This window comes from Lontra canadensis, unplaced genomic scaffold, assembly GCF_010015895.1.
Source record: "Lontra canadensis isolate GAN:19392208 unplaced genomic scaffold, GSC_riverotter_1.0 scaffold182, whole genome shotgun sequence".
Taxonomy (NCBI): Eukaryota; Metazoa; Chordata; class Mammalia; order Carnivora; family Mustelidae; genus Lontra; species Lontra canadensis.
Window position 1 is genome coordinate 1,692,459 of NW_022631176.1, and position 23,360 is coordinate 1,715,818.

At 50.1% G+C, this 23,360-nt stretch overlaps 1 protein-coding gene across 5 annotated transcripts in view; it reads right to left on the minus strand.

Annotated features, from left to right (window-relative positions):
* Positions 1 to 2,269: 2,269 nt before the first annotated feature.
* Positions 2,270 to 23,360, minus strand: part of STX2 (syntaxin 2) — a 31,956-nt gene continuing 10,865 nt past the window's right edge. For 2 of the 5 annotated variants that reach the window (XM_032846876.1, XM_032846880.1), the window contains exons 3-10: positions 21,588 to 21,687; positions 15,558 to 15,632; positions 14,031 to 14,104; positions 13,335 to 13,443; positions 11,368 to 11,441; positions 11,126 to 11,263; positions 8,960 to 9,070; positions 2,270 to 4,310 (exon numbers count right to left, since the gene is read on the minus strand). In XM_032846876.1, coding sequence (XP_032702767.1) covers positions 4,215 to 4,310; positions 8,960 to 9,070; positions 11,126 to 11,263; positions 11,368 to 11,441; positions 13,335 to 13,443; positions 14,031 to 14,104; positions 15,558 to 15,632; positions 21,588 to 21,687 — 777 coding nt within the window. In that variant the 3' untranslated portion in view covers positions 2,270 to 4,214. Of the gene's footprint in view, positions 4,372 to 8,959; positions 9,071 to 9,554; positions 9,580 to 11,125; positions 11,264 to 11,367; positions 11,442 to 13,334; positions 13,444 to 14,030; positions 14,105 to 15,557; positions 15,633 to 21,587; positions 21,688 to 23,360 lie in introns of all 5 variants that reach the window. The other 3 variants (XM_032846879.1, XM_032846878.1, XM_032846877.1) reach the window with 3 other exon arrangements.

Sequence of the window (23,360 nt, forward strand, 5' to 3'; positions counted from 1 at the left end):
GGTCCCTGCACGTGGCGTGGGGGGCGGGGACCGACGGCTTCACTGAGACAGGTGCGTCCCCGAGAGCAGCGACACTTCAGAGCCCCCCGACCGCAAACCCCAGCACCGGGTGACAGGCGGCGCGGAGGCTGCCCCACGCCACTCCCCACGCCTGCCGGGAGCCCCGCGGTGCCCTCCATGGGGCCCGGCAGGCTGCGAGCGAGCGCGGGGCAGAGCGGGCGGGCCCGCGGGGACGGGGTGTGCGCACGTGCGTGCGTGTGCATGCGTGCGTGTGCATGTGTGCGTGCGTGCGTCCCCCCAGAGCCCCTCCGCTCGCGCTCCCGCTCTCTCTCTCAGGGGCGACCCCCGCCTTTTCTGGAACTTACCCCGTGAGGAGGTCAAGGCCGAGCCGCCGTCTGTGGTAGGAGCGGGCCTGGCCCCGGCCGTGGCCCCGGTGCGAGGGTGAGGACGAGGCCGCCAGGCTGTCCGCAGCCCTGAGTCAAGGTGGAGGGAGCCAGGGGCCCCCCGCGCTCAGCCCTGAGCCGGTCACGTCCCCTCCGCGCCGGCACAGGGCCCGGGCTAACCCCGGGAGGAGCGGGATCAGCCAGGTGCAGGCTGGCCTGTAGACGGCCGCAGGAGGCCCCGGCCGCCGCGGCTTCCCCCGCACGGACCTGGGGCCCCGCTCGCACCGGGCGTCGCCGGCGGCGTTGTCCCTCGGCTGGGCAGCCCGCTCGCTCGCACGCGGCCCCGGCCAATCGCGGTTCAAGCTCGCGGGGGGGCGTGGCCTCAGCTGAGGACGCGATTAGACGCTGTGGGCAGAGGTCACGGAGAGGACGCGACCCCTGCTGACCCTGGGCTGTGGGAGGCCCCTCAGGCTCCAGCGCTTGGGCGGAGCTGCCCGTGAGGGGCGGGGGAAGGGGGGGCAGTCCGCAAGTTTCCAGGCACCTAAGGTGCTGGGCTGCGGCCCCGACAAGCCAGAACGAGCGCTGCCCCCTGCCCCACCAGCCGCCGCCCGCCTGGGGCCTTCTGCCTGCTTCTTGGCCTCTCCCTGCCGTCGGGACGCGCGGGTTCCGGTGGCTCGCGAGGCCTCAAACTAACAAAATTCATTACTTTATCATCTAAAGTACGCATGGAAAGTATAAACTTGGGAGCTAACTTACTGCGTGTGCCTATCAAGGCTGCAGTTCGAGGGGAGACCTGCTGTGCAAGGGGCATCAGGACACGGAGCGACTGTGGGAGCCGAGCTCCACCACCTCCCCTCCCAGGACTGGGTGCTCGTGCTTCTTTACAATTATGGGTTTGAACGTCACTTTCCAATATGGTTAGAATTGAAGGGTTGTGGGGTGCCCGGGTGGCTCTGTCGTTAAGGGTCTGCCTTCCGCTCGGGTCATGATCCCAACGTCCTGGGATGGAATCCTGCATCCGGCTCCCTGCTCAGGGGTAAGCCTGCTTCTCCCTCTCCCACTCCCCCTGCTTGTGTTCCCTCTCTTGCTGTCTCCACCAAATAAATAATACCTTTAAAAAAATAATAATTTAAGGGTTCTGAATTTAGGAAATTCCACTATCCCACTTAAGAAAAATTCTGGGGGCCCCTGAGTGGCTCAGTGAGTTAAGCCTCTGCCTCGGGACATGATCTCAGGGTCCCAGGATCGAGCCCTGCATTGCCTTTCTGCTCAGTGGGGATCCTGCTTCCTCCTCTCTCCCTACTTGCCTCTCTGCCTACTTGTGATCTCTGTCAAATAAATAAATAAAATCCTTTAAATAAAGAAAAAAAGAAAAATTCTGAAAGAGGATTAAGAAATAGAAGATAGGGACGCCTGAGTGGCTCAGTGCATTAGGCTGCTGTCTTTGGCTTGGGTTGTGATCCTAGAGTCCTTGGATCGAGTCCCCCGTCAGGCTCCTTGCTCAGTGGGGAGCCTGCTTCTCTCTCTGCCTGCCACTCTTGCCTGCTTGTGCTCTCTCTCTCTCTGACAAATAAATAAAATCTTTTAAAAAAAGAAAGAGAGAGAGAGAGAGGATAAACAGCTCAGAGCACTGGGGGCACAAGTACATCCCCGCCCACCCCATTAACAAAGGAGACTGTCGAATGGACATAAGCACTGGAAGTGAGTAATTCTGAAATGTACCCCAAGTCCCCTAAATTAGCATTTGTTGTGAGCAGCAAGAAAGACGGGCCCTGAGACACGAGTCACAGAGCTTGTAATAATAACACAAATAACCCAAACCTATCAAAACCCCTAACACCATTAACTCACATTATGATACATAATAATGGCCACAGAGGTAAGAGTAGTTTTCTCAGTAGAACAATTTATTAATGGATATGCAATAAAGTATGTCCCCAAAAATCTTTCCAGAAATGACAAGACTAAAAGTAAATTTGTTTTTAGTTCTCTGGCAGTATTTTTTTTAATGTAAACATAAAATATTTGGGAAAATGATAAAAAGGAACAAGTGAATCTGTAAATATATTTTTAAAAATCCCATCTCAAACAGGTGCTTGAGGCTTACACATACAGACATGCTATGTGATAACTAACTGGATTATTTATCTAAACAGAAATCAAAAGGCACTTCCGTAACTTTGACGACAGCAGCACACATTCAGTCAGGCCTTCAGAGGAGGGAGGATGACCTGAAGGAGCAGAGCCAGAACCATGACGACACAGATGGACACACGGACATAATTATACAGACAGGTGCCCAAAAGCTATATGAATACAAGCATGATCGCTAAGTATTTAAATATCCCTTGAGGCGAGTCTCGATGTAGGCACACAGCAGTGAGCACACTCCACTGACCAGCGGTTTCAAGACTCTTAAAAACATGTGATGGCCAGAAGGTTCCTCTTGTAATTCCGAGAACGTGGCGGCAATCAGCCAGCAAATGCAATGCCCCGTTCAGATCTGAGTGTAAGCTAAGCCGCCGCATGCATAAATTGGGAACGAGTGGGATTCATAATTGTAGGACACAAAAAACACAGTTCCAAATCGCTCAACATCATTCACACTTACTGTGTGGAACCAAGAACGTCTCCATCCGCTTCCAGCCCAACGTCAGAACACAGACATGCTGACACGGTCACGGACAGCCGTCACCGGAGTTAGCGACATTGTGACCATCCTTCATGTTCATTTACAGTTTGCCTAGCTGCTACCTTCCAGAAGTCCACTCACTAGTGAGACCGCATACACTTTACAAGTCAAAAAAACAACTGTATTATTATACTAAACAACATGAATGAGCAATAAAAATCTTTAATGAGCGATCCCTGTAAACGCTGGGAATTCACTTTTGTAGTTCAGCAGAGTAGTAAGTACTTAACAAGAGCATTTGAGGACTCCGAACAACAGTTTATATCTAGAAGAATTAACATCTGGAAATAATTTCCACGAGTTTAGGAAGTACTGAATCCTGGTCTTCTCAGCATCCTAAGCTCAGGCCTTAGGAATGTAAACAGGGACACATAAGGTTTATTTCTAATGAACAAGCAAGAGGCCGTGGGCTTTCACAGTGCAGGAACTGATTTATTATCTCGAGCCGTGGAGACGAGCACAGTAACGGGGACTGTCCTGGAGGGTGTCAAGGGCACTGGCGCCCTACACATCACTACCAACAGAAGGCACTTAAAGGTATTTCGAGGCCTTGGCACCCGATGTGGACTATGCCAAAGGCAAACAACGGTTGTAAAGGCAGCTCTGACGACGTCGTGAACGTTCTTTCAAAAGGCGATATTCGATATATAAAAATGGAGCGAATAAAAATGTTAATATATTAAACAATTTATAAACATTAAAAGTTATAGATATCTTACAAAACAGCTGTGATGATAAACACTTTTGTTGCAAACAACAAACAAACACGAATTAAACACAGTACAAAAACGTCCCTTAATTAGCAGGTTAGCTGGGAGGGGTGGAGAAGGAAAGCTCAGACCTCAAATCTACTAGCTTCCTAACACAAAGTATTCCTAATTAAACTTCACATGTATTTTTAACACTGAAATATAAAAAAAATTGAAAATTTCAATAATTCCTTATTTTAAGGCCACTGAAGAGAGTTTCACATTGTTACATTGTTGTAATGTGCTGTTCAGAGTCCAGGGCTGTTCGGGGTAACTCATCACACCCATCCCACTCAGACTTTCCCTGAATGATGCATCCTGTCGAGATCTGCCCTCGCCTTCACTAAGAAACGGTCAGCACCCAGTGCCACAGGTCACAGCATCTGGGGCTCAGTCATGGAACAGGAGGCGGCGGACTTGCTGTAGGTGTGGTCTGACTCCGAGGAGAGTGGCTCTCGGGACATGGTTGCTATGACAACGTTGTTGCTAGGACAATTCCAAGGATCACAAGCAAAACAATTACACAAATAATAATGAACATCATTTTCTGCAAGATAAAGAAAAACATTAATTAATTTGCAAAGTATCAAAAGAAAGAAATCACTAATGTCATTTAACAAAATATGAAAGAGTTTAAAATACGAGTCCCACAGGTCACAGGAAAGGATGGAGTGGGGAAGGAAAGCTCCAGGGGCTCTGAGCTATGCACACATGTCTATTAAATTAAGGGGATGTAGCTAAAACGGGTGTTGTTACAACGGACACATGCTCCTGGAGGGAAAGGCAATGTCTACTCGGCACCGTGCGGGTTCTCAACAAACACTCCCTAGTGGTCAGACGGAAACAACAAACTGTTACTCCCGGGCGCACTGCACATCTTCTCCAAACCTTACATGAATCTCTCATTTGCCAACTTCTGACCTCCCCGTGTTTTCACACTGAGGTGTGTGCACATGCGTAAGAAACCGGAAGCTGCTGACCCTTCTCCCGCCACATCTGCAGCGCAAAGTCCGGGCTATGAGCACAGCCAGCTTTGTTCTCAGCTAACAAGCATCCCTGCACAGCTGGAAGCTAGCCCGCCCTTGGCTTAGGGCATCTGGTCCCATCCAGGGGACTCATCTGGGGGAGAAGGCAGGAAGTCACAAGATGAAAGGCACCCGGTCCTGCATGACTCTGGGTTCCCTTTGTGGACAGTAGACTCATCACCTGCACCGCCAGCTCTCACACACAGGCCACACCGGCGTCTAAGAAACAGGCCTATGAAGATGGCACGGCTCTAAGCCAGCACCGGCCTGTAGCAGCACCGTCCACACTGCATGCCAGGCCCGCAGGAAACGTTCAGTCAGTCACTCCGAGGGCAGGGAGTGCCACCTTCAGGTCCCCATGTTTCTGGCGTGAGGACTGCAGCCCCAGCCACATCCCACCATACACCCGTGAACTCTGCTCAGCACAATGATCTGATGACAGCCTTTCCTCTGGCCTCCGGTCCCTTCTTCCTTACCATCGGCGGGCACCCTTCAGCTCTAGCACCTGCTGCCGCCACCTGGGGCCCCTGGGAGACCTGACCACCTGCACATGAGCTCGGACTTTCTGCACCCCGGGGCTGGCTCTGTGCACCTGTGTCCTTCCTTCCCCACCGGCTCGAGGTGGTGCTCCCCCGAATTCCATGACAGCTGAACTCCTGTGCTCCAGATGGAGCAACCATTCTTGTCTAACACCTGCCAATAGCTCAAACCACATGTGCACCCTTCTCTCAGTAGGCAGAGCACACCCAGGGTGCCAATCCCGTTCTGAGTTCTAGGCATGGCTCTCCCAACTCATAGACACAAACCATGGGCCAGGTACTCTCTGCCTGTCTCCTTGGATCAGGAATCAAGTGCCCCCCCGTGCTGCAGTGTTACTTCCACAAAGTGCCTACAGTCCGGTGCCTGGCCCCCCAGAGAGCTCTGCTGAAAACATAAATTTTCAGAAGTATAATTACAGACATCAACCACTGCATTTGTATAAAAGAAGTAATTGTTGACACGCACTCTGGCATGTTTTTATTAATGAGGACTGTTCTGTATTCATATTTGAAGACACTAGAGTAAACTGGGCCCAAGGCCCACGATAAGCCCACCGCTCCCCCAAAAATCACACTGAAAAGCCTGTTTTTACCCAATAGCATGACCAAACAGCATCTCTAGGTCCAACCTAAACATTAATTTTAAACTTTAGCGTAACCACGTTCAAACAACCATATTATAACCACCGGAAAAAAAGCTAAGAAAATATGTATTTTTAGAGCAATTCTGAAAATATTTTAAATGCAATTATATTAGCAAAGAAAATCACAGACACCGTGTTAGCTCCAGCAGAGCTAACAGGACAGCATCGTGAAGATCACATAAATGTCTCAATACAGAGCACTAAGCCTCCTTCCTTCTGAAGAATGACCTACGACCAGCTCCGTGGCCAGAGCCTCTTCTGAAACCACTTCCTGTGTGATCCTGGGGCGTGTGGACAACGCAGGCTCAGGACCCCCAGCCCCCACGCCAGTGCGGGCCTCCTCTCCACTTGATGTCCATCCCGTGTCTGCAGTCGCCCTCACAGCCGGAGAAGGGGCTCCCCGGGGACCACCCGCCATCACCCTGCCGCCGGGCGCTGCATCGCGGCCCTCGGGAGGAGCTGGCCGACTGGCCCGGGATGCAGCCCGCCAGCCACATGCCAGCCGAGCGCCCCCTCGGGGAGGACGGTCCCAGGCGTACCAGAGACCAGAGTGAAAACACAAAATGTACTGAACCTTGGAGAGCGGTAAACAAGGCAAACAGAAATCTAGGGACCTCCATCACCATGAAGCAGAACCATGTGCTCTACTCAGGACCCTTCACGAGCGGGCGGGCTGACCTGACGGCCTTCACTTCAGCGAGGGGGTGTGGGGAAAGCACCCGCAGTGGGCGTGAGTGACAGGAAGGACGTCCCTGGAGACCCCGCTCCCACTCCCCCTGGCCCCCGGGAACCCCCGCAGCGGGGAGACCCCACAAAGCAACTTTCAGTTGTTGCAATTATTCCCAAAGCTGAAATCTGAAAAGGTCCACGAACGCAGGAAGAGCCCGTTCACTGAGCGAGCGCCAATGGGCTGCGGGTGCCCCGCAGGCAGGAAGGGGACCCCTGCCACACCTGCACACCAAGGCTTTCACGGGCCACGTAAGAAGGCCTCCCTTGAACGATGACCCTCAGCCGCCTGTTAACGCCCAGTGCACGTGGCGGCCAGGCACAGGCACTGCGGGCGACACGCTGAGCCCCACCCCGCAGACAGGCTGGCGGGACTGGGCAAGCTGCATATCTGATCAGGACAGTTACTGCATGGACGAGCGGCCAGTTCCTCTCTGCCGTGCCGGCGGGGGCACACGCATGGACATGATCCGCGTGGGCATCTGACGACTGATAAACCAATAATCAGAGCATTTACGGAAACCAGGGCACTGACACGGCTACAATCATCCACTGTTTCTGTCAAAGAAAAGCAAGCCAATTACATTACGGTGCTCTCCTAGCACCACGTTAGAAGACATCATTCTGATAGTAGAACCATCCCCAGGAAGCTGCTTTAATATCCAAGTTACAGGACACCTGATTGTTTGACAGCTTTTAGTTCTTTAAAAGCGTGGTTTTTAATTGCATGAGGTGAGGCTGTTTGGAGATAAACGGTTCTAGAACTCAGGCTATCAGGTTCCATCAGGTTCCATCAGGTTCCACTCAGCGCCACGGGTGAGTCTGGCGGGAGGGAGGCCCCGACCCCTGTTCCAGCAGCCAGAGCTCGGGAAGGAGCCCTGCCCTGTTGTTCTGTTTGTTTGCTGTCAGCGGGAGACCCTCCACTGCCCCTGCCCCACCCCAGAAAGCATAGCACCCCGAGGCCAGCTGCGCCCCCGGGCCCTGAGGTCTGAGCAGATGTGGCAGTGGGGTGTCTGGGAGCAGAGTGAGCAGTGTGGACAAGCCGTGTGACATCAGGGGTCAGCTGTGTCACCGGAGAGGTGGGGACAGTGCCGGACAGCAGCTGACATCCGCTGAGGCCTCCTCAGCGGCAGAGTGTGTACTTAACAGGAGGCCTGCTGTCTTTGTAAAACCAACTTTTCACGAAAATTCTCACTGCACTGCTATGCTGGTTAGGCAAAGGAAGGGACTGGCCCTTGGCTAATGACCTTGTCAGACCAGTCCACGGTGTGCCTTAAAGCAGACTGAGAACTCACATGTGGACCGTACCACCTCCTTCACGCAGGAGTATTTTAAAGAGTGGTGACACAGGCTGATGTCATGCTTCAAGGACAGGAACATGCTCAGATAGGCCCGGGAGATGCAGGCTGCGAGGAAAGCCCAGAGGGGCCCCGGAGCTGTGGCCTGCGAACAGTGAGCACCGTGGCCTCTGCACACAGACCCCAGCCCTTCCTTCCTTGCCTGCACTCTGCGGGCAGCGCGTGGAAACCCCCGACCAGAAAGGCTGTGCGTGAAGTCGCACAGCCCTCTCCCAGGACAGGAGGCAGCAGCGGGGACTTTGTGTGGCCCTCCCCGCGCCAGGGACAAGGACAGCAAGAACAGCTGGCAAGGACACCCGTGAAACCCGGAGAGAGCTTTCTTCTCCCTGAGTCAGAACTTAATTCCGCCATGTCGCTGTTTTCTTGGAAGAGCTTTGCTCACAACTCACGCAGGATTCGGGTATGGACAACCCCTTCACAGAGTCTGAACGGCGGCGGCTACAGAACGCCGCAGTCCGGCCTCAGCAACGCTCTTCTTCCTCCAAACCGGAGAATCAGCAAGTAACCCAAGGGAAGAATCAAGGGTTCGCAGCACAACATGTGTGACCGACAGCTTCTAGAATTCCAGTCCCATTAGCTTTATACCAGCTCCAGACACTGCCCAAGACACAGAGGTCTCTGGAGAAACGTGGGGCCGCAGAACACAGAGGCTCACGGTCAACACATTTCCCTACATAACCTTCACTGTTCAGCAAACAGAATCACTTCCTTTTGAGAGTGAAATAAGAATTTAAGGAATCATTTATTTCCTGGAATTCCTTTTAAGGAGGGCTACCTCAACACACTACCCTCAAAGCCAGCACAACAGAAGCGTGCACTCGAAGTCTTAGGAGGCAGACTCACCCGTCTAGCTTTGCTGCGGTACCTCACGGCTCTCTTCGTCTCTTCTTTCGCGCGCTCCACGTAGTCTGTGGCGTTCATCACGTTCTTTTCTATGTTGTTGATCATTTCGCCCTTAAGACAGAAAGTTCCAGGCTCAGAGGACACCCCTGAAACACCTGAGCACGTATCTTACGACAGCCACGGAGCACCGACAAAGGCTTCACGGGGACGTAATGTGCATGTAATAGACACCAAATGTTTTCCGTGTTTACAGACAGATGAAACCACTGTATACATGCCAATACAAAATGATCAGAATTTATGTTTTAAGAAGAATGAGCACAGATGAGAGGGGTGGGCAGCAAGGCTGAGGGTGAAAGGCACGTCAAGGACACTCCGAGATGTGCTCTCGTGTGCACGCAGCCCAGCGCCTTCCTGATGTGCACACACACGCGATGTACAACAACATCGGTTTGAGTGGGCGGCACACTGCCGTGGTCTCCTTAGAACACCAGAAAACCAAGAACAGTGTATGTGTGACGCTAGGCTGACGAGTTTCAGGAAGTGCGTGGGGCGAGGCGAGCGCAGGGAGGAGTGAGGGGAGAGGGGACGGTACCTGCTCTCCGTCCACGGCAGACAACCTGCAGCAACACCGGCAGCAGTGGAAAAGGACAACCATTACCTCCCACGCTCACTAGCATCTTCTGACTACGCACACAGTCTGAGCTCGAGGAGCCGTTACTAACGTTAGTAACTAACTAACTAATGTTAGTAACTAGCGTTACTAACACTCTTCTACGAGGAGACCACGACACAAAGCTGAGAACACAGCCCTTTCCTAACGGACCTCGATGCAACACATCTGCTGTAGAACCATCATAGTTAGTCGAAGGTGCTCTGAAACCTTCCATAATTACAGAAACAGCGTAGTGTCCTTGCTGCAGAATCCTCCCTGAAGACAGGAAGCCGGCAGAAACGTCTGGTGAGAGAAGGCAAGGGCCCACCCAAGCCAAACAAGAGTGAACCTGCGCCACCCCCCCGACCCCTCCCGGGCTGTTGGGTTTTCCTGCCAATCACACAGTACCTGAGCTTTCCACATGTTATGATAAACATCCTCAAAATAAACAGCGTTCTTCTAAAGGTCAGGGACACACATGGAGAATGAATCCCATACAAGGATGGACTTCCTGTCACCCCTCACATAATCCAGAAAATAAGCTGGTCGGGTTCGAAACTTCTCACCAGACTGCTCCTGACAGAGCAGACCCCGAAACCAGCCTTCAAAGGCATGAGGATACGATCTACCGAAGATGGGTGACATGGACCCTCCCATGGTATGGGTGTCACCAGAATCCTAACCCCTGAATCAACAAGCAGCCGCGTACAGGCCTCCCTCCATACTGGAAACCTCAGGGAGGGCCTGATTCAGGTCCCAGGAGTCAGAACACACCAGCCTGTATTTGACACTGGATTTTACATTTTGTAAGGAACTGTCTACACTCCTTCCGCCCTCTTCCCTGCGGTGGCCCGCCCTCCCCACCTGTGTCCTGGACAAACCAAGAATTAGACCACCATGCCGTGGGCACAGGCCTCTGCGTGTGTCACAGACAGTACCCTAAATTTCGGGCTTATTCTTTTAAACGTTTCTTCCAATTACTGTTCTAATACGTGCCCCTTGTAGAACGCTTGAGAAATACATGTTATTTAGAGAAGAAAACTAAATCCCTACAGTCCCATGTTACCTTACTTGGTAGATCTCTTTCCTTCTGTGAACACTGTTGTGCAGAGCTACGTTCATGCCATATAAACAGGCCGTGCGTGTATGCTACAGGATTATGCTTACACAGATGGGTATGTACACACGTAAGACTTTGTATCTCCCTCTTCATTCACAATTCCAGCTTGATATTTGTACATCTCACTAAAAATCTTCCTGAACCAAAGTCTGCCCGGGTCTGCCTCACAGGCTGTCCTGTGCACACACAAACTTTGAGTACGAAGCCAGTCCCTCTCTGTTGCAAGCTGAAGCTGTTGCCAGCATTCCTGCCTCACGGTAATGCTGCAAGCCACTTCTGACTTTTGAGACTGGACCCACAGCTCTGGCTTTCTCGGCCACGCGGGACTCTGCTAGGAGATTCCACAGATGCCTGCTGTCCGTCTGGGAGACAGGGAGCTGTGTGCAGTTACCTGGGTCTCCACGAACATGGCCATGTCCGTGAACATCTCGTGCAGCTCCCGGATGCTGGTCTCCAGCTTCATGATGTCCTTGTGACGAGACTCAATTTCATTGAGCGCTTGTCTAGTAATTTGAGAATCTGATATAATCTTTGAAAAACAAACACAAAAGAGAAATACTGATGAATTCAGGGCCACTTCGGGAGTGAGGCGCAGGCAGACGCGTGCAGGCGCGCGGCCTCCCGGGCGCTCACGTCCGCCGTGAAGACAGAAGGGCTCCCGCTCTCCAGCATCTCCTCCAGCTCGTCGTCCGTCGTGGCTCTTCCAGCTGCAAGATGAACACAAACTCCACTCAGAACGTGCCCACGTTTGTAAACGACCCTCTCAGCCATACGTCACCAACTACCACCCGAGTTTACATTTTTAAAGGCTTCTTGGACCTTTCAAATGTATTTTGTTAAATGAGTGTTAATGTTGAAAGAAACTGACCTAAGACTAAGAAACAGGAAAAATTGGAAAACTCTCAGAAGAACCTCATAACTGGAATGAATCATGAAATCTAACTTTAGTAAGAATGAGAAACAACTCTAAAGAGGACGTCATATGTATCTGGAACCACAGGTTTTTCTAAAAGTTTACCTCTGGCTTACAGATAAAGGGTGTGTTATCAGCATAGACTAGAAGGTCACAAATAAAGACTGAATAATTAGAATCAGGGGCTTTAATACTCGCTATGTGTTGGTTGATAGTATTTTTTCCTTGAGTTAAATGTATTAATGATCTCTAAGAAATACATCCACAGGTTTTTGAAAACATGCAATTGATAATTCTTATTTTTTTCAATTTGTGCTATGAAAGACAAAATTAAATGAACGTCATAATAATGAAAATCTCATTTAAAGAGAAAGTTGACAACAGCATTATCCATACTGTCATCAGGAAATGACCCAAACGTCCATCATCTGGGCCCCAGAGAGACACAGCGTGACCCATCTGCATGATGGTGCCTGAGCCAGCAGGCTGCGGATGGCTGCATCTCAAAAAATCTGTGTTAAGTGAAAGAGGCCAGTCACAAAAGGGCACATATTGTGTGACTGCACGTATATGAAGTGTCCAAAACGGGCCAGTTGGTAGAGGTCGGTGGCTGCCTAGGGCTCAGGGGAAGAGGCCCGAGGAGTGACAGATGTAGGTGCACATCTTTGGGGCAAAGATGTTGTGCAACTGGCCTTATGACCCACTAGAGCCGCTGATCTGTACACTCTGCACGTCACTGGCGTGGGATATAACTGAGTCTCTGTAAATATGATGAAATGCTGTTTGACGAGGTTCACACTCGTGGCTATCCTGGGCTCCCCAAGTCCCTGAGGAGGTGCACAAAGCCCACAGCCCCGGTGGCCTCCGCGCCTGTCATGAGCTCGTGCCACAGCTGTGGAGGTGGTCTTCTCTAATGGGGAGCGGGCACAGCTGACTGACCTTTAAGTGGTCAGCAAAGTGCTTTCTGCCCAGAGGAAAACTGGAGCCCCACCGTCCCAGACTGACAGCAATGCACGGATCCTTGCGAGGCAGGCTGGAGCAAAGGACCGCCCGCACTTGCTCGCCAGACGCACAGCCCTGTGAGGCCCTCTGAGACTGTCTCCCCAGATGGGGCACAGAGGGTTGGCGGCAACAGAAAAGTACTTGGGGAGATAACGGCTGGAAGTTTTCCAAATCTGATAAACACTCTAAAAGTAAAGCTGATTAGAAAATAATTTAAAGTCCACTCATCAAGGATTTTCCAAAGGATGTAAATAAAAAAAAAGTTCTGGTAATTCAATGAACAGGAAGCCATGAAAAGGCTTTAGGTTTTGCAATATTGACAAAAATAGAGATGGAATAGCGCTTCTGCTATTACAGTACTTTGATGTCAGACCTTAAGAATCTCTGTCAGTCAAATAAATGAATGGAATCTTTAAAAAAAAAAAAAAAAAGAGGGGTGCCTGGGTGGCTCAGTGGGTTAAAGTCTCTGCCTTCGGCTCAGGTCATGATCCCAGGGTCCTGGGATCGAGCCCCGCATCGGGCTCTCTGCTCCTCGGGGAGCCTGCTTCCTCCTCTCTCTGCCTGCCTTCCTGCCTACTTGTGATCTCTCTCTCTCTCTCTCTGTCAAATGAATAAATAAAATCTTTAAAAAAAAAAAAAAAAGAATAATCTGTTTTTAACAAAAATAGCATTTTCCTCTACTCACTTATTTCTAGCTGACGTTGTATCCGTGCTTTGCTCCGCTCCCGGAACAGAGTCTGTGCCTCATTATATTCTGCCATTACTTCCACAAATTTCCGAGATAGTACGGAATGCTATTAACACAGGAGAAATTAATATAGAACGACCGTTTCTTCTGCTGAAAGTGACATACAAAATATGACACCAGGAAAACTAAAGCCGTCACGGGAGTCCTTCAGACAAAGTGAGAGGACCAGCAGCCAACTCTGGGACAGAACCCACGCCGACGGCTTTCCGTGCGCCACCGGCCCGGACCCTCCAGGGCCCCCACTGCATGGACGTGGACGTGGGACTCGAACTCACGCGTGGTTCCCGCCTCACCGGACGCGGCCGGGCCCGCACACGGGGCACCCCCTCGTCAAGCAGAAGCTAGCGGCCTGGACACCACCGTCCGCACCACAGACCTTCAGAAGGTGTGGACCCCACCCCCACCCTCCAGGGGCTTGGATAATTCAGATAAAACCGCTCTGCAGAGCAGAGCCCTGCTGATGCACTGAATATCCTTTTCCTTCATAATAAGGAGGTCATCGGCAGATCCCCCCTTGTATGCAGAGACGTTGTAAGGATTAATGGACATAAAGATGAACGACTTCGAATCTGAAAGCGGTGAAGAGGCCTATTCCACACATCGCTGCCACCTGGGCGAGGCCAACAGCCAAACCTGCGTTCTCCGGATGCGAAGATCCACCGACGCCCGGCTCCGGCTCTCACCCTGACCGACACTGTGCTCAATCACTGGAGACAGACAGGGAAAGTGTCACCTCTCGGACTGAAACACACACGTTTCTCAAGCCAAACCTCCGGCTGCGTTTCTTTCTTATCTTTCCAATTCCTCACAGATGTACGGGTCTTAATGATGCTCATCCGTCAGTGGTAATACCACAAAATAAAACCACCTGTTCTATCTTAACATTTAAAAGAAAAACAAACAAAAGAAATCACCTGACTCTGATGGAGTTTGGAGAACTTAACCATCCGTCTACAGGAGATACAGAGCTTTCAAACCCTGAAGCATGGCAAACTCTGATGGACAAATGTCCTGGTTTCTCCAACCAAAAGAAAAAAGAGGGGAAGATGGAAGGAGAGTCTGAGTTTTAAAAACTTTAAGTGACACGCCACCAATCACAGGGTATGGCCCTCATCTGGAACCCAGTTCAAGCACACTGTAAAAAGAAACTCAAAGAACACTGGGGAAGCATAAATTCTCATGGGATATTTCCTAATAAATGTGTCTTGGGGTGCCTGGGGGGCTCAGTCATTAAGCGTCTGCCTTCGGCTCAGGTCATGATCCCAGAGTCCTGGGATCAGCCCCACATCAGGTTCGCTGCTCTGTAGGAAGCCTGCTTCTCCCTCTCCCACTTCCCCTGCTTGTGTTCCCTCTCTCATGGTCTCTCTCTCTCTCTCTGACAAATAAATACATAAAATCTTAAAAAAAAAAAAACTGTGTGGATATGATCATGGCACATGGTTGTATTTTGGGGTGAAAATCCTTCTGGTCTTCAATACACTGACATATGTACTGATGAAGCCACCAGGGCGGGTGGAGCCCTAGGGGTGCAGAGCTGAAGGGTATGGCCACAGGCTGAGGTTGGTCATCTCCCTGCCCCCACCTGTCTACAGTGCGCCAGCAAAAGTTCTTTCTGATCTGCCAAGGTTTCCTGGGTTTGAATGCTCCTTTGTAACAATCAGATACAAAGTGTCTTCCCGGCAGCCCTGTTTATGCCCAAACCTCTCAGAAACCACCTCTTGGAGCTGAACCCGAGCACCACAAGCTAAACTCCTACAAATTTAAGAAACTATTTAAGAACTGGAGATTCATATGAAAGGCTACTCACCTTCTGAAATACCTGTAATTAGGCAAAAAATGTCATAAAAATAGGCCTCGATGAGAGATTAACAATTTATAAGCAAATGTTTAATTAACTTTCATGAATACGAACTAGTTGTTCTATCCTGAATTTGCAGATTAACACTGTTAGCTTTAGCTCCCTGTGTGCAGTCCTTAGAGCCAGCAGCTAAGAATTCTAGAACAATGAGTAACGCAAAGGCCACTACCCCAAGTTCATACAAATTAAAGCGCTCACACTTCCGACTTGTAAAAATGTCAAGAATCAGAGATTATAAAGGAAACACAGATTACCCACATACCCCCTTCACCCATTACATGCAGCCAAAGCTGTAAACTCACACTTCAACTTGGCTCGGATTTTGTTCGCAGTTTTCTTGATTTCTTTGTTCAGATCTTCAAGTTCTTCTTTTATTTCTTTAAAATTTAAAAAAAAAAAAAAAAGGACATCTAAGCTATAATACACGATTAACTTAAATGGAACAACATTCCTGGTAAATATTTAAGTGTTTGGGTCTCAAAGTGGGGCTCCCAGACCAAGGATCCTCAGCACGAGGTGGGGTCCTGGGAGAAATGCACATTCCTGGACCCCACTCAGACCGACTCAAGGTGGGACCTGCGGCCTGCAATCCGACCTAACCAGCCCGCAGGTGACTATGAGATGCACCTACATTTGGGAAGAGCTGGGTGATAGCAATTAACTGCTGAAACAGTTCACTGACTCTGTTGCTAACACCTAGACCTAAGGAAGGAAGCAGAAATTTAACCATATTCTGGAAAGAAGTTCTCCCATGTGTTTGATTTCCTTTGTGCTCATCCCTGCCTGATTGAAGCAAGTAGGTTCCTCACGGAAGTGCCTGTCCCTGCACTGGGAAGGCTAAGGCTAAGCCCCCAGACATAGCCACTGTGTCTGGAGAGGGAGAGCAGTGCAGGAGTCTATAGGAAAATGCACTCAGGGCAGAACATGTGCAGGCGTGCAGCCCAGCTGAGGACACAGCACGGCAGACTTGGGGAACAGCTACGAGCTGCGGTGGGGGAGGAGGGGGGCACCAAAGCCTCCGTAACTGAGAACCGAGCCTGGAGCCTCGGATGGATCAGAGCCCCATCCCCCAGCTGGTACTCCCCAGGAGCACCCCACTCTGGATACGAAAGCCCTGGGCTGTTCCAGGACGGATCCCGGACTCCCCGCTCACATAGGCAGGCAGGGGTTCAGGTGTTCGTGAGGGAAATGGAAGAGGCATGACCAGATCTGATCCCTTCAAGGGACAGAAAAGAGCCATAAGCTTATCCGTGGCAAAGGTGGCATTTCAAACCACTGGGGAAAGGATGTGGCATGATAAACACTCCTGCTGAGAACCATCAGGAAATCTGGACAAAATGTGTTTTGATCTGCTTGAAGGCATTTAAAGCTAACAAGGCAGGTAAGGAGATCCAGGAAGACACCTGGAGAGGGGAGCCAGCGACTGGAGCAGCCTGAAGCTGGAGGCAGGGGAGAGGAGAGGAGAGCTGCAAAGCTCCGGAGGAGGCGACCGTGACGCAGCTCATCTAACCCTCCCAAACTACACCCAGAACTGCTGCTGGCCCTGGCCATCTGTCAGAAATGTTTAAAAATCATCTTCTAGAAAAGGAGGACTCAAATTATTGCCACAAGCTTTTCTGCAAAAACCCAGGGCCCAATCCCAAATAGCCAGGCACACAGAGAACCACAGTGGAGGCACACAGACCCCAGGAACACCAGGGAGTGGATCATCAGAGACGGTGGGATCATTACGTCCAAAGGGGTGAAATACAAGATTAGGAATTTTGTCGAAAATCAGTACAGAAAGGAACCAAGTGAAATTCCAGGACTGAAAATATCTCACCCAGAAATCTCTCAACGAGTAAAGAGAGGTCTGCAGATGAACTGCAGACAGACTCCCCAATGGGACGGTGAGACGGGGGCGAGAACAAAACGGGGGGTAGGGGAACCACGGGCACAGGGAAAAGGCCTGAACACGCAGACTGCAGGTCTCCCAAAGAGGGAGGGCAGGAAATGGAGCAGGGATGGCTCATGAGGACAAAGTGGCCCGGGCAGCCAGAGGTGCAGAGAGAAAACCGCATCCAGAAAGAGCAGGGCAAAATCGCTAGACCAAAGACCAAAGACCAAGTGTCTTAAAAGCTACAATTCAACAGCTGACTTTAAAAAAAAAAAAAAAAAAAAAAAAAAAAAGGCACTGTAAAGATTACTTCAGAATCTTCAAGATGGTCAAAGAAAATTACTTTCACCACTTAGTGAAAACATCCTTCAAGAACAAGATTATAGTTGGAAAATTGCAGATAACTGCATGTTCCCTACTAAAAGCAGTAACAAAGAGTGCTTTTTTTCTTAAAGATTTTTTATTTTTATTTATTTGACAGAGAGAAACAGCAAGAGAGGAAACACAAGTGGGAGGGTGGGAGAGGGAGATGCAGGCTCCCCGCTGAGCAGACAGCCCGATGGGGAATTCAATCCCAGGACCCTGACTGAGATCATGACCTGAGCCAAGGCAGACACTTAACAACTGAGCCACCCAGGCGCCCCCTAAGAGTGCTTTTTAGAAAGAAACGATCTCAGATGGAAGTTGTGAGACTCAAGGAAAAATAAGGAGCACTGGTAGGGGTATGCACGTGGGGGGATCTGAATGGGCGTTCATAGTATAAACGTTTACATTACTTGTATGCATCACGTACATACGACGATATGTGCGTACAAGAACAGATGTGGTTAAAGTTTCCAAGGTCCCTGTGTTACCTGGAAGTAGTAAAAACACAGATTCCTATTGGACCTTACGTCATGAATGCATGCTGTACTCCAGAGGACAGCACTGCAACAACAGAAAGTAGGACTCATAAACAAGCTAGCGGTGGAGGGGATAAAATTCTTAAAACCTAAGCCAAAAGAAAGCCTGAAAAGAGAGAGAAGTAACGGAGAACAAGCAAGAAAAATGAAAAACAAACATGATTGTGAATGTCCACCCCAATATGTCAGTAATGCTCGGTAACAGCCTACAAGCACGTAGAGACCAAAAATGACCAGACTGGAAAAGTGACAAACCCCGTGATACCGTATGTATAAAGACGAGAGAAACACATTAGGCACATGGCTATGGGAAGATCATCAGACAGTGGCGGGGAGGGGTGCCTGGGTGGCTCAGTGGGTTAAAGCCTCTGCCTTTGGCTCAGGTCATGATCCCAGGGTCCTGGGATCGAGCCCTGAATCGGGCTCTCTGCTCTCGGGGAGCCTGCATCCCCCTCTCTCTGCCTGCCTCTCCACCTACTTGTGATCTTTGTCAAATAAATGAATAAAATCTTCTAAAAAAGAAAGAAAGAAAGTGGCGGGGAAAGCGATCCCACAGCCATGAATCAAGGCAAACCAGGGAGCTCTGTTCACACAGGCAACGTGGCTGCAAGGGCAGAGAGAGCATCCGTTAGTGGCAGTGGGAGGGCCGCCCCCCATGATGAAAGGCCCAGTACAGCATGAGACCCTCCTCCGGTTGTGAAGGCCTTAATCCCCAGCTTTCTGCACACATGTGTCTGGCCCAGGCCTGGAAGGAGGGAAACGGCCGGAAACAGAGGGTGTCATGGGACCGGGCTTGGGGCGAGAACAGGGCTGCCCATCAGGCAACAGCACTGAGTCAGCGTTACTGTCCCCAGCCAGATGAATGGTACCAGCGAGCAAGAGTGTCCTTCGGAGATGAGCCCCAAAATGGTCACTCTGAAAGGAGTCAGCACAAATAACACAGCACACACAGAACACACGTATCGCACACAACAGCACGTACACTGTGTGTCCGTACGGATGCACACACACAGGTCAGTGTGGCCAATGTGGACAACCACTGAGGCCCATGCACCGTCACTGCAACCTTCCCATCGATTTGAAAATGTTCACCCTGAAACTGTGGAGAACATGTCTAATGGTGCCAGTCCCTTGATCCAGTAGGAACAGGCCCAGGAACGGGACACCAGGGTGCGGCCTGGTGGGCCTGGGCAGCCCGTCCACTCGTCGTGTACCCCTCCCCGGAGCCAGGCAGGGAGAGCGCCAAGGCACCCCCGCCTGCCAGGGGCCGGCAGCCTGTGCATCGCCCCAGGCTGCCCCCTCCCAGGGCCCAGTTCCACAGGACATGAACTGTACTTCTCTTTTCAAGGGTCAACTAAGTAGGCACTAGGACAGTGCCTCCCACATTTTGGTTCACACTCTGTCATGAAACAGACAAAAGACCAGAGCGATAGTTTTATTCAGAGCCCAGTAGGGACTACTGAGAAGCATTAAGAGCTCTGCCTGTGGGGCGCCTGGGCCCCTCAGTGGGTTAAAGCCACTGCCTTCAGCTCAGGTCATGATCCCAGGGTCCTGGGATCGAGCCCCGCATCAGGCTCTCTGCTCAGTGGAGAGCCTGCTTCCCCCACCCTCTCTCTACCTGCCTCTCTGCCTACTTGTGATCTCTATCAAATAAATAAATAAAATCTTAAAAAAAAAAAAAAAGAGCTCTGCCTGCATTCAAAGGGTAGTGTTATCCGCTTAAGTTCTTTGGAGGTAAATTATCCAAAAGAAAAAGAAAAAAAAATGCTAATATTCATTCAAGTTCAATTTTCCCCAAGAATCAAGATATTAATAGATGTTACATAAAAAGTTCCGTGGGCAAATAAGTGCATGGAACACAATACTAAGGTAAACAGGACTTTATTTAAGCCACACTGCTCATGGTCTTTATTACAGAGGACATCAACTTCCCAAGAGGGGATCTGGCATGACGAGGTGCCATAGCTCCTGTTTCACAGGCTAGTGACGACATTCGGGAAACGGCCTTCTAAACCATAAGGTAAGGTACCTACTGAGGGTCAAATAATTATTTTATAAGACATGAAAAATCTTAAAATTAAGAACATGTTGGGGTGCCTGGGTGGCTCAGTGGGTTAAAGCCTCTGCCTTTGGCTCAGGTCATGATCTCAGGGTCCTGGGATAGAGCCCCGCATCAGTCTCTCTGCTTGGCCGGGAGCCTGCTTTCCCATCTTTCTGCCTGCCTCTCTGCCTACTTGTGATCTCTCTCTCTCTCTGCCTGCCTCTCTACTTGTGATCTCTGTCTGTCAAATAAATAAATAAAATCTTTAAAAAAAAAATTAAGAACGTGTTCATTTTCTGTGTAATATCTTTGTCAACGTAAGGCTATATACCAAATAATTCTCTAACAAAAAGTTGCTTTGAGCTTTCCTCCGAGGTTGAGAACAAGTGGGGACCACCACTTCTACTTAACCCCGTATCGGATACTTAACCCCGTACCAGAGGTGACTGAAGTAAGTCCACTAAAAATCGCACAAAGCAAAGGGAAAAGCGTCATTATTCGCAGATCACATGACTGGGCGCAGAGCCAACCCAACACGATCTACACAGAAATTAACCGCGTTAATAGGTAATTAGGCGAGATAATGGGTCAACGTGTAAGAACCCACCGTACTTCTAGACACAGAAACGAACAGTGAACACAGCCCGCGGCAGGTACTGTTACACTGTTTACACTAGCTGCCTCGTAAGAAACACAGTGCGGGCTGTGTGCGGTCTCGACACCAAACCCTGTGAGCACGACTGAGCAAGAGCAAAGAAATGAAAATTGTAGAGGGACAGACCCTTTTACGGATTAAAAGATATAATATTGTAAAAATACCACTTCTTCCCCAAAATGATGGATGGATTTCAAGTCACAATCTCTGGCTTATCCCAATCCATCTTACCTTTTTTTTTAAGATTTTATTTATTTGTCAGATAGAGAGAGCACGCACACAAGCAGGGGGAGCGGCAGAGGCAGAGGGAGCAGGAGACCCCCAGCTGAGCAGGGAGCCCGGTGCGGGGCTCGATCCCAGGACCCCGGGATCATGACCTGAGCCAACAGCAGATGCTTAACCAACTAAGCCACCCAGGTGCCCCATCCATCCTACCTTTAAAGTTTTCAGGATTTATCTCTCCAGATCAAGAAAACACTCGCTTATAATTACCAAGGTCCTCTTTCCTGGTTAACTTAAAATCATTTCTTAACAGACATCCAGAACGGCATACTCCATATAGAAAAGCCTTTCCTGAACACTTAAGATCACCCATAAACCTACCCTAACAAATGCTGTTTTCCAACTCAGTCTCTTATTAACTTTCTTTTGTTTAAAGATTTACTTTATCTTAGAGAGAGTGAACGTGAGCAGGGAGAGGAGCAGAGGGAGAGAAAGTGTGTCCGAATGGAGGGGCGGCCTGCCAACTTCCAGAATCCGGACAAGTTCCCTGCGCCACCGCGCATGCAGTCAGGGCTGAGGCCTGGTTCACAGGCAGTGAGAGAGAGAGGGGCACAGTTTTTAAAGCCAGTGACTTACTTCCTTCTGGGTTTGGTGCAGAAAGTATGATGCTGTGGTTTTTCTTTACTTCTTCAACATATTGAGCTATTTTAGCTGTACTGTTCCTGATCTCCTCAACCTAGGACAGATACAAACAGCCATCACTCTTGTGGCAAATTCCAACTTGCTACCCCTTCCTATTACCTAGAAAGGGAAGGAAAAAGGAAAGAAGGAAATGAACAATCACATCAAGAAATACCAGCCTTTTTCAATTCTCACATTGATAATTACTTATTTTAAAGATAAAGAAAATTACTGTGTTAAGATCCATACTCCCATGACTAAGACGATATCAACCAACATTCACTAACATAACTATCAGGTGGGAAAAACCGTAACGATCAATAGCGTTAGCACAGGTGACAGTCACTGGAGGCACACGGCACGCGCCCAGCGCTCCGAGCAGTCGAGGAGGAGGCAGCCAAGCCTCCGTGTGGGGAGGTGTTCGCAGCCAACAGGGCTAAGCCTTCATAGTCACATTTCACCTCTCATGATCTAAACTATTCAACGCTTGTTTCACAATGTAAGGTGCTCACCAGCGAGATTTATCCAAATGGATCCATGCATCCATAATTATTACACCGGAAAAACAGCTTAAATATTTACTGATTCATTTTAAAACAGTAATTACAAAACCACTGCATGTTGTGGCAATAGCCCATATCCCAGTCCCGTGAGTGTCTGAGTCGCCCCCAAGCAGCCACAGGACTCCTCACAAAAAGGAGGCGGAGGTCAAATCTAGAAGATGGGGGTGTGCCAACTTGAGCAGCCTCTTCCCTGGAGCCTCCAGAAGGAGCCAACCCCGCCGGCAGGCTCGTTTCAGGTCCGGTGGGGACCGCTTGATGACGAATGCATGTTGGGGGAAGCCACTTGGTCATGCTAATTTGTGAGAGGGAGAGACTAAGTCTACACACATACTCATGAGAGAATGAGAGGAAAGGAGGACTTCGTATCACTATAAAGACGGTCTTGACCACATGGACTCCGTGAGGGGGTCTTGGCTTCCCCAGAGGCCCCAGGGCCCAGCTGCAAAGCACATGTGGGAAACCCAAGTGTTGGAGGAGGGGGTAACACAGAACGCTGCCTTCAGAGAAGGGCGCATGGCCGTTACCACGGGCCTGGAGGCGATTTCTAGCCACACATAATTTCTGTAGGACTTTACGGACTCCATGCGCAAAAACAATTAATAAAATAAAAGCTGATTCTTTTAAACGTCTGCTAGTTCATCATGAAGGTGTAAACACATGCGGCGATGCTCTGGGTTCAGTGCACAGACCGGCAGCCCCACCAGCGACCCTGAAAGTGCCGTTTCTGCAGGAAACTACAGTCATCAGGAGAAAAGACACCATTTGGCCCCCCGCAGAGTCCTGCAGTAGACACCCCCTCAGCCTCTCCAACAGCAGCCCTAGTGTGGCCCAGAAAGGAAAGGAGGCTGTCACGCTCCCCGCACAGTGCTGGGGGGCAGCGCCGCAGTCACGGTAGTGCCCACTCCCACTGACAGCCAGGAGGGACACGCCGTGTGGTCTCTTTCTGTCCCTTACAAATCACCTTCACAAAGGGGATGTTCCCTGGCCACCCAGTAGGGCACCATCCTAAGTCCTTAACCAAACACCAGCCAGGTGCAAAATCCTATCTTTTACAATGTTCTGTATGATGTTTAAGATCTGAATGACATTCTCTAAAAACAAGTTTGTATTAACAATATCATTGTCTATTTGTCTAAGAAGCCACTCCACAAAGCTTAACTGTGAA